The 15,778-nt window shown below is 35.8% G+C and overlaps 1 protein-coding gene across 6 annotated transcripts in view; it reads right to left on the bottom strand.

Annotated features, from left to right (window-relative positions):
- Window positions 1–2,644: 2,644 nt before the first annotated feature.
- The window catches only part of PDLIM5 (PDZ and LIM domain 5), a 210,703-nt gene continuing 197,569 nt past the window's right edge, over window positions 2,645–15,778 (bottom strand). For all 6 annotated transcript variants that reach the window (XM_014452092.2, XM_014452094.2, XM_014452095.2 and 3 more), the window contains 4 exons: window positions 13,536–13,716; window positions 10,512–10,632; window positions 7,293–7,408; window positions 2,645–5,746 (listed from right to left, as the gene is read on the bottom strand). In XM_014452092.2, the coding sequence (XP_014307578.1) occupies window positions 5,657–5,746; window positions 7,293–7,408; window positions 10,512–10,632; window positions 13,536–13,716 (508 nt within the window). In that variant the 3' untranslated portion in view covers window positions 2,645–5,656. The remainder of the gene's footprint in view (window positions 5,747–7,292; window positions 7,409–10,511; window positions 10,633–13,535; window positions 13,717–15,778) is intronic.

The raw sequence follows: 15,778 nt of genomic DNA, 5'->3' as shown, positions 1-15,778 counted from the left end.
TCCATTTCATTCAACGAAGGAGGCCTGAGAGCTTCAGGATTCGCAAGCACACGGGGACAGAGCAGGCTTCCAGGGTCACGTGACATCAATATCGCGTCACCGAAGCAAAGGCTTTTATTTACATAGAAATTCATACTTGTGTGGTAAGTCACTGGAGTTCAATTTACCGTCTTATTTACCAAGAGAACAGTTTGCCACATCAGTGATACACTAGGAAAAAAATCAAGGCACCTCTGAGGACATTATCATCTATTGAAACACTTTAAACAATGGCATTTTTGAGTAAGTGCTTAGAACAGCACCAGCTGTGTGTGCTTTACAAGCAAGAGAAAAAAAGGAGCAAAAACAAACCTAAGTGTATTTGAACTAGAGAGCAAATGTGACAATTGAGAGCCTGATGATGAAAAACTCATTGGGAACCCAGTTATTCAACAGAAACCTTGTCCCTTGAAACACTGGATGCATTAGAGACCATGTCAATCGGTTCAGGGACCTGGCACAGAAGTCATTTTCCTTGGGAACTATATTTGCCTGAAGAGAAATTGAAAAACTATACTCTCTGTGAATGCTAAGTTGTTTTACTTTTCTCCCTGCGGTCAGCGATCAGTGGTTTTCTGACAAGGAAATGTTTTATTCTTATTCTTCTATGCTAAGCACCAGCTCCCAGCTTTATTGTATGTGATCACACACAGTTACACACACAGGGGGGAAACTGCCTTCTTGGCAAACTCATTTACTAGGGCTCCCCCAGTGCTCTGCCGTTGGTGCCAATCACTAAACACACCTTGCCCCCCCCCCCCCCACCAGTGCAGCATTCAGGGTGTGGAAGCCACACCTTTCCCTTTAAGCATTTCTGTGACCTTGCCACCTACTCGGACAGCGTCTACTAGTAACTCATGGACTAAAGAGTCAAACTTCAGAAATACAACACGGCAGACAAACGGTGTGTTTTGAATTCTCTTCACAAAACAAAGAGTTGAGCGAATCAGCCACTTGCCACATTCAAAATACTACGCATATCTCCCGGGTATGATCACTACACAGCCCACTACTGACTTTTGGGGGGAAACGGGTGCTTTCACAAACTTCTGGGCTTGGTGCTTCCTGAGTTCAATGCTCTCATTCATAAGAACACCACAGAACGGTATCAGTCTGAGAGTCCTGTTGGGTAGCCATGTGTCCTAGCCCCTTTCCTCTTTTAAATTTTAAATAGTGCAAAGGAACCATTTTCCCCGCGAGGCTCCCACACTCGGGATGAAACCTCCTCTGCGGAATTTTGGCACCCTATTAATTAGCGGTTATGAGTGGGAGCTGCTCTCTCTCAGCAACTCCTATTCTGCCATCAGTCAAGTGTGATTCTGTAATAAATTCCCACAAAGCAAACTATTTCTGGTAATTCTCCCTAATTAACACCAGGCCCGCTAATAATACATCAGTACCTATGTGTTTCTGATATAACCAAGATCTTGTCTGAGACTACTCAAAAAGGGAAACCGCCAACCTAAATTAAGCTTTTGCAGGCAAAAAGGATTTTATATGTAGTTCTGTAAGAAAGCCTTTGATAATCTTATATTGGGGACATTTGACCAGCAAACATTGAACGACAGGCAGGCTTGTTCTGGTTTGAGCACTGAATGGGGATTTATTGTGAACACACACTGTTGGGTCTTAAGCCTATAAATCTTGTACTGGATTACTGTTTCTTAACGAAGGAATGACAGATCTCTTATTTTGTCGGTGCATTTTAATGTGCAATGACGTGATTGATAGAAACCAAACAGCAGCTATTAAAATGTCAGATGCAGACTTGATGCCCTTATAAGTTTGGCTTCTGGAGTTTAATATACTGTGAGCAAATAGACTTGAATTTGTCTTTTATTCCCAATATACAGCCTGCGACAGAAACATTCCTCTTAACTTTACACAGTTGGGGGAAAATTCTTACTCAAACCAATAAACAAATGAGGAGTAGGTGAGCCTATCTAGTGATAGAAAAGTTAGCTAGTGAGATAGTGAGAGCGGGATGAGTTAAGCATGAAGTGAAGGACCCTAGTCAATGAAAACTGTGAAAATGTGGACTTACGTTGTTTGAATGTGATATATGATACAACGGAATGCTTGCTAGGACATGTTGCTCCAATAAATAATTTCAGTAATAAACATTTTAAAGGACAAAGAGCTTATTTATCAATAAGTTCACAAATATTTGTGTATATGTGTTACATGCAGAGCGTAAAAAGGTTGAAGTGTCCGGCCAGTGCTGCTCAGTGGTTGAGCATAGACCTATAAACCAGGAGGTCACAGCTCGATTCCCGATCAGGGCACATGCTGGGTTTCAGGCTTGATCCCCAGTAGGGGGCAGCTGATCAATGATTCTCATCATTGATGTTTCTCTTTCTCTCTCCCTCTTCTTTCCTCTTGGAAATCAATAAAAATACATTTTTTTTTTTAAAAAAAAGGTTAAAGTAAAATAAATGTGACAATATTTTCAAATGTTTGTTTCTGGGAAATTTGATAAGCAAATGCCATAAGGGGATTCTCCTGAGAATTTTTACATCTCTTCCTGTCCTTTGAACATGATTTTTCCTCATAATAACGTAATAGAAACTACTTGCCACCCCAAAAGAAAGACCAGGAGAGCTTATCTACATCATTGCAGCCATTTATTTGTTATGTGCTCATTACGGTATTAATATACTGATTAATTTCTCATGTGATTTTTAATTAGAAAATACATCCAAAAGCAAAACAGCACAGACATATACTAGTATATAAACTTAAAAATGTAAAGAAACAGAAAATAGAGATTAATAGATAAGGCAAATGGTACATTGAGAATCCAAACCCAAAACCTTAAAATATCTGGGGGATGAAGAGTGACAAATGGAAGCCACGCTGGATGTGCGTATAATTACTCAGCGTGTGTCCCCCGCCCTGCCTGACAGCTAGACTGCAAACATCACCGGCAGGTTAACGTGCCACTACCAGGTTCACACTTGAACAGGGACAGGAAGACAGGATTTTCTATAAAAGTGACCCGAATATAGTGCCCTTGAAAATGGTACTACAAAGACATTTTTGTTGTAGGTATTTTTTAGACATAATGCTGGACTGATATTTTGAAGATTTAAACTCTTTTTTCTGACTTAATCCTGATCAAGTTAGGTTTTAGCTTTAGACTCTAAATGTAACCTGAATCACTAGGAAGTATGTGAGCTACTATAAGCATTAAGCACAAGGGATTCTTTCTAGGCTGCTCCTTCAGGGGCAACGTTCTGTCCTTGTTATTCAAACTGGGAAGTCCAAATAGGGGATGTTTTAAAGTCAGGTAGTATGAATTTTATCTGTATTGTCCTAAGTACAGATTTCCAAAATATACATCTAGAGAGATTAAAAGTAAATGCTCTACAATAAAGAGGTAATAATTTAAAAATGCTACTGACATGGAACATTTATAATCAGAAAAATAAATATTCAGGGAGCTCACCAGAATAATAAAGTGCTCTGCCTGAGTTATTAAGAGATTAACGCTGGGGTGTTAAATATGGCATTCCCCACTGGAAAACAGAGATCCTTCTGGATTACAATCAATATTTATTTCATAGGGTTAACTGTTTTAGGAACCGACAGAAGAGAAGGACAAAGCACAATGATGATGATAAATTAGGAAGTACTGTTATACACTCTTAGGAATAAAATTTAGAGAAATGCAACATTATGCTCTATGAATAACATGCAGAAAGAAAAGTATAATAAAAATGATATATTAATGTAAGATAATTTTATAAGCAATCCAGGTCAAATAAAATTTTTTGAAGGAGATATCCAAATGCCATTAACTTATCAAATACTATCTTGGCATATAATCTATAAAGGCAAAACTAAATAACAAAAAGAAACTTCTACCACACAACAAAACCACCAACTACTTTATAGTGTATAAAGCAAAAGACTGGCATTAAGATATGACAACGCATATTAGCCAGTATGTCTTCTATAGGTTGTTTCAGCAGCAACAAGAAATAATACACAATTCAGTTCCAGCGCTTAAAAAACACACACAAAAACTTCCTGCTTCCCTACGAGATGCAAGGTGAGGAGATGTTTTGGGGTTGCTACTGGTGAAGCGTTCTGTTTGCCATTTTGTGTCACTCTTCTCATTCTTTTATCCCCAGTTAATAATTATCTGCATATAATTTAAATCTGCTAAACCATAAATTAACAGCTTTCAGGACAGATGCCTTAAAAAGTTCTTAGGGAGGTTAAACAAATATTGTAGCCTAAAACTCCCCTCTAAAACAAACATGCACACAATGGAAGTGAAGTCATTAGTAAGTGATAGGGGAGGAAGGACTTGAGGCTCAATCTCAAATTTAAAATCACCTTGCTCCAAACAAATTAAATTATAACTTAGTGAGCTTTCATCCATTCTGGAAATAAAGAGAAAAACTATCAAACGCTGTAATTTCTTTTCTTATTTTTCCACGGTTGTTTCTCTGTCTTCATATGGTATCTACCTATGTTTTTTCCCCAAATGAAGAAAACAAATAATGGGCCAGTCTGAATAATTACCCATGTTCCTCTCTACCACCAAATCTCTGTGCATAAAAGTTTTCAAACTTTGTGATCACATCTGGAAGTGGTTCATTTATTACTGAAAGAGAACCATCAAAATAAAAAAACAATCTAGATTTTATCACATGCTCAAACCAATCTTTTATTTTTCTAATAGAGAATTCAAGAAAAAAATTGTTCTGCAAAGAGAGTTCTCAAACCTTCATCCGTCAGTAGTACAACTCTAATTCATTGTCAAAAAATGGGTAATTTTGGTAGGGGAATATACCATAATTCTCAATCACATTCTATTCATTCTCTTTAAGAGAGAGAAAACTCTCATAGTCCACTAAGTTACTCAATTAGCTCTTTACCAGAGCCTGAAGGAAGAGAAAAAAAGAGTTTGACTACTATAAGTAATAAAACAATGAATAAAAATGGTCATATTTTTAATAAAAGGCAAAAATTTGAGACTTATACGTTGTATGGTGGCATCTCTTATTGGCATGACACATTTGATCAAAATCTCATTGACCTTTCCTACTGGAATGATCAAATGTAAAATTAAAAAATGCACATAGTTTTTAAAAAGGGACATCTACTACTACTGATAAAATTCTGTTTAAACTCCTATTTACTGTTATAAAGATGAACACTAGTTTTTAAAAAATACAATGTTTTGCTTATTGATAAAGTATAAGGCATTTTCAGTGCCTTTTACAGATTTACTTTTAACTACCTAAGAAGAAAGGAAAGCATAATTATTTCAGCATAGAAGTTGTAGTTTTTATTCTAAAATTCAATTCTTTGCTAATTTATTCTAAGATGAATTTAATAGTCAACCAGGAAATTGGTTTTTATAAAAGTTACTTTATGGGCAGAAAATACAAGGAAAAAGTAATAACAAATGTCAAACTGTCTCCTTACGTTACGAAGCCAAATATTTCCTCATAGATTTGGTTTTTAAAGCTGGAATTTATCCCTTCAGGGTTACCATTATTTTTCAAAAATCCATATAAATATTAAATCTAAAAATCAATTGGTAATTTTAATTCTTCTCTTTCTCTTCAAATTTCTTTCTCTTCTCCTGAACTGTTGACTTTCAAAAATTCACAGAATGAGCATGTTTCTTGCAAAGTGGCTTGTCCTTCTTGGAGAAAAAGGTCTGACCTTCCAAACTTTCACAGCATACCTGGGGGGGAAAGCATTATATAAGAGAATATCATTATTTTATCAAGTGTGCATGAAGAAGAAAGTGATTTTTCACCCAATAGTTAGTAAAAGCACTTTAGTTGGTTGTTAGACATCCTGACATTCACAATGACTATATTTCATGTAATCTTTCAAGAATAATGATGAATGACTTTTTCTGAAATGCGTTCTAATTTATTTATTTATCATTATTTCTCTTTATTGGGGGTGAAGCAATTGGTCCTAAAGAAAAACTAACACCTAAAGAGGTCACACTAAATATAATTCCTCTTCCCAAATTCTAATCAATGCTTTTAATCTGCCTCCTGTTGTAGAGAACCAAAGCATTCAAACAGAAAACACAACTGCTTTCCCAAACATTCCCAAGCCCCCAAACACACAGGCATAGAATACTTGAGAGTTCTTTTTAACACATTCCTTTGTTTTTTTATAGTGAAAACCCTGGTCAATGTCTCACTGCTGGATGATTATGAAGTCAGTTAACTATCCACTTATGTCTTCTTGTCTTTCCTAATGCCTTTGTTAATTATAATGCTCATGAAGACAAATCTGCTAAAAGTTTTCATTAATTTTTTTAAAATATATTTTTACTGATTTCAGAAAGAGGGAGTGGGAGAGAATCATTGATTTGCAGCCTCCTGTACGTCCCCTACTGGTGATCAAGCCCATAACCTGGGCATGTGCCCTGACCAGGACGAGCATGACTTCCTGGTTCATGGGTTGATGCTCAACCACTGAACCACACCTGCCAGGCTAAAAGTTGTTCTTTAAATAAATTTTATAACATCTAAGAGACAAATGAGGTAAACTAGAGAGTTCAATGGTAACATTTGGAATAATCATTTGACTTCAATTAACATGACTTTTCTCCCTTCACACAATAGGTAATAAAAGCTATTAGATATATTAAAACTAATTTTAAAAAATCAAACATCTGAACAAAGTACCTTTATTGATATTTACTTGCTAAATTTCAAAAATATATCTTATATTAATGTTAATCTCTGAACTATGCTCAAAAATAAAATAAAAAATATTAAAATATCAAATGCAATAGGTAAACATATTACTACATGTTTATTATAGTCTCAAAAAAAATATTCATGGACTATTGCTAAGGAAAAAAAATCACCATATACTTTACTTCCAATGTTAATTCAATAAATTTTTTATAATTATTTATTTCTATTTTAAGAAGTACCTGTGTTTCCAAAATTTACTAAAAACATTCCATTAAGAGGTTGGTTTTTTAAGTAAAGAACTTGTAACTGTTTTAAAAAACATATAGCTTCTCCTTATAAACAAAAATATATTAAAAATAGAATTTTCTCTAATGGGTAAGCATCTTATTCTATGCCAAATAATTTTAAAAGTGCCAAAAAATTTTAATAAACAACTTTCAAAATCACTGTAAAAATATTTTTAGGTTTGAAGGATTGAAAGATACAATCACTGTTATTTCCAGTTAGTGTTTATGCTTAATTGGCCATACTGTGCTCCTTTATTTTGGAAATGAGGTCACTTACTGAGCACACAAAGCAAGTGTCATGCCAGGTATAGCCCAGGGCTTCCAGGAACATGTCTCCGGCTTCTATGGGAAATTCACATCCACGGCAGATAGTACCAAAGAGGGCATAATAATCTGTATGGGGGAGGAGGAGACATAATTTAATATGACAGCTGTAGAATGACAGTTCCTAGAAAGCAGCAACAAAATTTGAATTGAATGAGATGATGAAGATAAAGTCACTAGTAACTGGAAAACTTTCAGATGGCATATTTGCTTGAGATACACTTGGTAAACATTATTTATACAACTTAACATCCTTTATTCTATTTTTCCATGTAATATCTTTCATTTCTCTCCAACTATTCAATGCCCAAATATGTATAAAAAAGAACCCATAAGTTATCAATAGACATGACTGTCTCAATATAATACAACAGAACTTCTAATAACTAGCAATAATAAGACTAATGAACTTAAATCAAGAAGAAATATCTGGTATTAACAAATTTTATAGTATATCTGACTTGGTAAGGAAGGAAAAAAGTCACAGGAGACTTCCATGAATAAATGCCACAACTGAGTTTCTAGTTGGACTACATTACAATATTAGCCACTAAAGTTTTTTTTTGCTATATTTTCCTTTCAATTTTATGACATCATGCTTAAAATCATTAGCTAGAGAACACCATTTACTTGACAGAGGTTATAGTTATAAAATATTAAGAGGACTTCCTCCTGAAGAAAGCAGTTTTGACAAGATGTTTCTTCATTATTACTAAACTAGAGGCTCAGTGCACGAAATTCATGCACGGGTAGGGTCCCTAGTGGCTGCCGGCCGGGACCTCCCTTCCCACAGCTGCCTTCCAACCCCCAGGGCCTCCCTTCCTGTGGTTGGCCAGCCAGCCCCACCCCCTGGTTGAACTCCTAGTCAAGGGGACAACTTGCATTTAGGCTTTTATTATATAGGATTAGCATTTATTAGCATTTTAATTTTCTTTTATACGTGTGTTTACTTGTGGTTCACTTTTTGGTCTTTGATGTTCTTAATCCAATCTGGGTTGGAAGAGGATGTAGGCTATCTTGTGCAACTTGATTCACCTTTCTTAGCAATCTTCAATATTCCTTAGCACTATTTGTTCAACACAGCCACAGAGTTCTACTGTGTGCCAGGCACTGTTCTAGGCTCTGGTCAGGGGTATGGTGGTGAAGAAGACAGGTGTGATTGCTTTCCTCATGGGGCTTATATTCTCCTTGGGAGCAGAATGTCCTAACTTATTGTATTTTTAAAATAAATAACAAATAATTTCAGATTCTAAAAAGTACCATCTAGGAAAAGAAAATGGTGATGTGATATAAAATAACTGAGGGATATAAAATAACTGTGATATAATATAACATTATAGGTGGGTTAGAGAAGGCTCTCTGAGGAGGTAATAGTTATGTTGAAACTTGAAAAGGGAAGGAGGGACCACCAGGGAAAAGCTGGGGAAGAACATCCAGTTAGAAGAAAGAGCAATACAAAAGCTCTGAGGTGGGAAGGACCTTAACATGCTCAGAAGCAGCACAGGGGCAGGTATGGCTGGAGGCTAGAAGCCAGTGACTGGAAAGAAGGTGGCAGGAGTAAGGTTGGCAAAGCCAGCCCTGGGAAGGAATATAGTTTTTATTCTAATGGAAGCCACGAAGGTATTAAGCACTATCGGATTCACATTTAAACAAATGTTACCGTAACTGCTATTTGAGGACTGGGGAACAGAAGATATACCATTTAGTTGGCAATTCCAATGCCCAGGAAAAGGGTGAGCGTGAGTTGGATTTAGTGTGATGGCTGAGATGAAGAGAAAGGAATGCATTCAGTATACAGATTGGGGGTATATGTTAGAATTTGCTAATTAAATTGGACATAGGGAGAAGATGGGGAAGAGCAGAATCCCAGATGGCTCCTAGGTGTTGGAATAGTGGACTGGGTTAAGTCTGGGAGGTTAAAGAAAAAGAAAAAAAATAGACCAAGATGATTAGAAGTGACATTTAAATAAGACTTCAATAATGTTTTTCCCTTCCTGCAAGCAATTTCAAGGTTTTAAAAATATGACTTCTTAGACTACATTAAATATTATATTAAGGCTAGTTTTATATATGTTTTGACTAGATAGGAATTACCTGACAGTCAAAATGTCTTGCAAAGCTTTTAAAACAAACAAACAAACAGATCTTTCTTCAGAAGAATTAAGTGGCATTACAAAATGTGAAATATTCTGGTTGAAGCAGGGGCAGACAGCTTATAGCCAAACCTGTCCCCCAAAAGCTCATGGGGTAGGTAGTTCACTGGAATTTCCCAGGGCTTCTGGTCTGACATAGATCGAGATTGGTCCTCACTAGAAAACTAAGAGAAAGGTGAAAACAAGAGGACATTGAATGAGCAAAAATGGAGGGAGTGGTGTTGACCAGCCTCAAATGAGAAGCTGACTGCTCCTTTAACTTGACTCTGTGGAGTTAAGTTCTTCCAGCACCACACTTTGATATTCAAGGTAGAACAACAATAAAACTCCATAGTGGGAATGCAGTATAGCGAGTGAAGGCATGATAAAGGAAAAATATTTTATTTTTGAAAAAAATGTCTATGTAGTAGTAATATCTAGGTAAGGGTAATGCTAATAAATGAACATTATGAACGCCCACTTACAGCCTTTGGGAAGGAAAAGGAAGTGTCCAGAGTTAGTAGATTGGTCCTTAGAGCCTAGTTTATTAAAAATAACTTTATCAAGGGAGTAATCCGAACCAGGATTACCCTCCCATTCAGTAAAAGTAACAAAGGACTTCCAACTTATTGTCAAGGTAATTGTCTTAAAGAGAAAATCAGTATCATATTCAAAAGTTGAACATTTGTCATGCTTATAACCATTCAAAATTTACTTACTGAAGTTGAAGATGTGGCTGTAAGCTACATGATTTGTTAGAATTTATAACCATAAGTTATTGAAGATTCAAGCAAAATAGTTTTCTCCTAAGTAATGCTTACATGCTCACATCTCTTAGTTAAGTTGGGAATATCTGTTTTGATAGAGTCGGATAAAATTATATATAGATTTTTGCTATATATTTAGGGTAACATTAAATGTTCCTAAAATAATTAGGAAAATTATTTTGGCTAATATTTCCTTTCAACTTTATAGCAATATAAGAGTTAATGTTTTACCTTCATTCAAAACTTAAGGAACTAACGGCTTCAGAAGCTTACCCGTCTCACAATAAGGCTCACCATCCTCCAGGTGGAAAACATTATTACGAATGGGCTTTCCGCAGGCCACACACACAAAGCAGGAGACGTGCCAAGTTTGTTTCAAAGCATTGATGACTTCCTGTTACAGAAAAATAACCATGTGAAAAAAAGATGACAATATACAAATACTTATTCTACTAGCTAAACCAATAGCCACTCTAAACTGACCCGAAGTAGACATATATGTGTCGTCTCTGTCTTGAGCTTTCCTCCTAACAGGAGATACGTAAGGACAGACTTGAAAATCATCTCAACTGATGCACTTTTTATGCATTTTTCACAAATATTACCAATAAACTTATTTAAAGAATGATTAGTGTGTTAAACATTATACAAGTGGTAAATAAAGTAAGCATTTCATAAACGCTTGCTATAATACATTCTGCTTTCTCTCAAAGGGTGTCAGGAAACATTAACTTATAAAGGTTTCGTAAGATTATCTTGAAAATCTCATGGATGAAGGGCAAACGTTTAAAAACTAAAACAAACCTATACTTTGGTGCATTATGAAAACAATAACCTAATCAGTGTAATCCAATCAGTTTAACACCTGTTTAGTATTTCGAGAATCAGCTGTGACTATACTAAGCATACTCAAAAGAGTATCTAAAACTTGAACCATAAAGCATGGATTCTAGCCAACAATGGCCCTATGATTAAATATACCAAGTATCAAAAATTTTAATTAGTAAAAGTCTCGGGAAGTTGGTTTTGCAAGGAATCATGTTTTTGGATTGAGAGAGAGATGGAGCCATTAAAAAATCATTTTTGAAGAATAGTTAATAACATGGGAATTTACTCTTTCCATAATATTTATCACAAAAAGAGGATGCTATACATAAAGTATGGTTATTATTTTGTAAGTGACGTATTTATAAGGAGTAAACTGGAAGAAAATCCATCCTAAGGTTAACAGGAATTCTGTGATTGGTAAATATATGCCATTTTAATTTCAATCTTTACATTTGTTTGTATTTTCTAATTGTTATAGAGTGAAATACTTTCTCTTTTAATAAAAATATTATGCAAATAAAAGAAAATGACATAGAATACATTAGCCATAGAAAATGCCATAGTTCACTATTGAAGGACAATGGAAAGAAATGACAGTTATTTAGATCCCAAAAGATTGCCATGAACATGTACAACAAATGTGCAATCAACCAAATCATTTCCCAAGGCTTCAAGTATATCCTTCCCTTTATACTAGTATACTTGAGACAGGTTACTACTCCTTTTTTAGTAGGTATTCATGTAACAGTGGAGATTGTAACCCGCCCCACCATTCTTTTGACATTGTTTCTGTCAATGCTGACTCTGATTAATATGTAGCTTATAGATAAAAAACATGTTTGTATAAGAATCCTAGGAACTAACTTCAGAAGATACAGACTTGGTCATCCCAGTTCCGGGAGATTTGATGACCTTCAACCACACAACCAGGATAACGCAGAACTGGATGACACCAGACCATCACTCGACCAGTTCAAGATCCTCATTGGAATGGACTGTGCTGGTCTGCACGTAGAGAACTTTTCAACCCAATCCCCTTGATTTCTTTGTTCTGCTTGCCCTCTCCCTCCTCATAAAAACCTCTGCTTTCACTGAGGTGGGGAAATGGGATTTGCAACAAGAGTCCATGGGATTTGCAACAAGAGTCCCCTGTCTTCTCAGGTGATTGGCACTTTAATAAACTTCTTTCCTTTTTACCAGCTTGCGAGATTGGCTTTCGAGTGGTAGGCAGTTGAATTTTGGTTTCGGTGACATTCCAACAAGTAAAACGAAATCCAGAGGCTCTGTCCTTTAGTGAAGGGCTGGCCCACCTCTGAAGAAATGAGTGTAAAGCTTCCATTTCCTAAAACATCATTTGGTTCTAAGACCGTTACTTGACTTTGCTTTATTAATTATTCTAGAATCCTTAGAATAGATTTATATACAGTATTAAAACAGTATTAATGTATTCTACTAATTAATTTTCATTTGGGAAGGTATAGACTGAATCATTCTATCCTTTTGTTCCAAAAATATTGTATATTGTATAAACTAATAATATAGAAATATTTCATGATTTCTAAGTGTCCTCAAAGTTTTATGCATACTTAAAGATATATTCTAACACTAATACTACTCTATAATTCATGCTCGCTTTTCTCTTGATATGAATTTAGAGTTTCATTATTATATTTTCATATTGAGAATAGCAAAATTCAGCAATTCCATTTACAAATTTTGTGTTGCTGGTATGAATTTTGTATGAGACCAGGCAACTTGGCTGCTTCTAAAGTAAAATTCCAACTCCTGGTCGCCCAAAGGAAATGCCTGACTCTTACTTTGTAATTGGAAACTGGGTATTCCAGGGTAGGAAATTCATTCATTCATTATTATTCATTATGTACCTGACACCTAAATTACTCCTTTTTTCCCCCCCAAAAATTAAAAAGGTGTGGTTTTATTATTTTTCTATACTCTCATAAAACTGAGGTTATATTTTTAAACATTATATGCATTCAAGAAAAATATATCATTTATAAGCCTGTTTTATATACTTCATGAAATCTGTGCCCTGTGCTTGAACCTGACAAATAGGGAAATGCTGCTCTTATAAAAGCCATGGAATTTAATTTAAAACAGTGAAGGTGTCAGTTCTGAGAACTCTGATACGTGTGTGGTCCTGTACGACCTCTTCATTCCTGAGCAAACAGGGTCCTGTTGAGGTAGCACACCCACAGTAAATGACTTTTCCTCACAATGGCTAGCCTTTCACCAGACAAGCCAGCACTCAGTAAGACAAAACCAAAGACAACTTACCCCCCATAAGTCCTATCTACAGAGGTCTGTTTAGTGTTGCTTTACAATAATAAATAGTGATGAAAATAGAGAGGGTATCCAGCAAGAAGAAAAAAAATGTCAAAATGATAGAAAGGGTTCATAACAAAAATTGTTTTAAAATTCACTCAGAATGAAAAGATTTCCAATACTTACTCCAAGGATCTTCCTTTGGCATCGACCACATTCCGGAGCAAAGAATTTCTCATAGCACAGCTCACAATACAGGGCTCCCTTTTCCTCCACAAATCCGATGTAGGCCATTGTATTTTTGCAGTGAGCACAGTTAAATTCTTCTGGGTGCCAAGATTTCCCCAGGGCCACTAGGAATGGTCCCCTGCCAGAAGTACAGAGATCAAGTTGGCTTAGGAAATCAAAGTTTCTCAAGTTTGCCTGGATTGGACCTCTTCTATACAAATGTCTAAACAATGAAATACTTGCTCACTTCTCCTTCTCAAGGACCCAATGCATGGGTGCTGTAAAGTTACATAGGAACTCTGTGCATTTATGTGAAAAGAGGGGAGGAGTAAGAACACTGAAAGGCCACACTCCCGCCCCTTTATTCTATCTTCAAGAGATTTGGTAGTTAGGTTGTTTGAGTTATAATGAGTGAGTCTGTCTGTGTCGTGATTATGATTAAGAAGGAGGATGTTAACTGAGATAGAAAATAAAATAACTAGAAAAAAATGTGGTTTAGGCAGAGATGAGAGTTTGGCATTTTTATAAAATAAACAAAATAAAATTCTCAATTTGGTAATGTTAGGGTCTTAAAAATAATACTACCTGATAAGACATCCCAGTCAATTTCTCTTCCCCACACATAGTTTCATATTATTTCTCAACTTTATTAAACCCATCAAATCCTCACCCTCCAAAATGACTGCAGAAATTGTAAACTTGTATCGGAGATTGTTTGAAGCTACCTGAAAAGGTTTTATTTAACTGAAACATGACTTATTTTCAATGCACATGTATATCAAGGTAACAAACGTTTGTAAAGAGATTTTTCCCCTACAAAATGCCATACAGTCATGAACTGATAAGATGGATTTCGTTTGCTTGACAGGAATCCGTTATGAAGCCTTATCTAGTCACAAAGCCTGCAGAGATGAACCATTCAAGCCTCTGCAACATTCTTTTCAGGAGCTACATCACATTAATTTTTATTCACAGAGCAGCTTTACCTTCAAGGCACTTTTACATTTATCTAATTTGTCCGCACAGCATTCCTGTGAGATAGTCCAGGGCAGTTATTACGAACTCAGTTTAACAGACGGAAAAGCTGAGACACAGAATGTTCAAAATATATGACAAATTCCATAAAATCGCTGATTGAGTGAAGGCCAGAAGCTGAATTTCCTGATTCCTAGTATACTGCTCTAGTCAACTGAGACTCTGCCTCTGATATCCTCACCGCCGGTTACCGTCACTGAGCCACCATAGGGTAGTTGTTATTATGATCAAATATCTGACTTCTAGGCAGATTAATAGGAAAGTCACAGTAATAAGCATCATAAAGTCACATTGTTGTTGTTGTTTTTGTTTTTAGTTTTAGCCTTATGTTATTTAGGCAGAAATATAAACCTTGATATACAGTAACTATCTCCCATTAGGAATTCTTTGCAAATACACAGAGGTTTACTAAGAACCAGCACTTAATTCTGCAAGAGTCAAGAAAGTAGAAGGGCTCTTGACAATGATTAAAATGTGTTCTGTGGGATATAAGAGGTTGTTTTCTCGCCCCACTTTTTGTTGCCTTGTATCTTTTTTAAAAAGGAACTTAAATTTTTATTTTTCAATTACAGTTTACATTCAATATCTTTTTGTATTAGTTTCAGGTGCAGAACATAGTGATTAGGACAATCATATACTTTACAAAGCGTCCCCCCTCTGAATATTTCCAGTATGCACCTGGCACCATGCATAATTATTAAAATATTATTATTGACTATATTCCCTAGGCTGTACTTTACATCCCTGTGACTATATTGTAACTACCAATTTGTACTTCTTAATCCCCTCACCTTTTTCTTATTAATGTGCAATTTTGTATAAGCTAGTGCATGCAGCTCTCTTAGCACTTGAGACTAGTCGTTTATTATTTTTTAAAAAAACTTTAGGGTACTATTGTTTTGTTAGCACTAACAAGGAATGCCTTTGTTAACTAATTCCTGGCGGGGGGGGGGGGGGAGGACAGGGAAGAGGGGGGGGGGCGGAAGGGCCCCAGATCACCTACTATGTAACCAACTATGTTACTTTTGGTAGGTTGCCTCTCAATTTTGAACTGGTGTATAAGTCACAGTCCTGCTCAACAACTTCCTTCTTTCATTTTTTCAGTATATATTTGGCAAGTAGTTTTCCTTCAAAGATAAATCAAGAAGTCATAGTGCTCAAAGTTA

This window comes from Myotis lucifugus, unplaced genomic scaffold, assembly GCF_000147115.1.
Source record: "Myotis lucifugus unplaced genomic scaffold, Myoluc2.0 scaffold_12, whole genome shotgun sequence".
Classification (NCBI taxonomy): domain Eukaryota; kingdom Metazoa; phylum Chordata; class Mammalia; order Chiroptera; family Vespertilionidae; genus Myotis; species Myotis lucifugus.
Note: the sequence above shows the minus strand (reverse complement) of the source record. Positions and strands in the feature narration are given on the sequence as shown.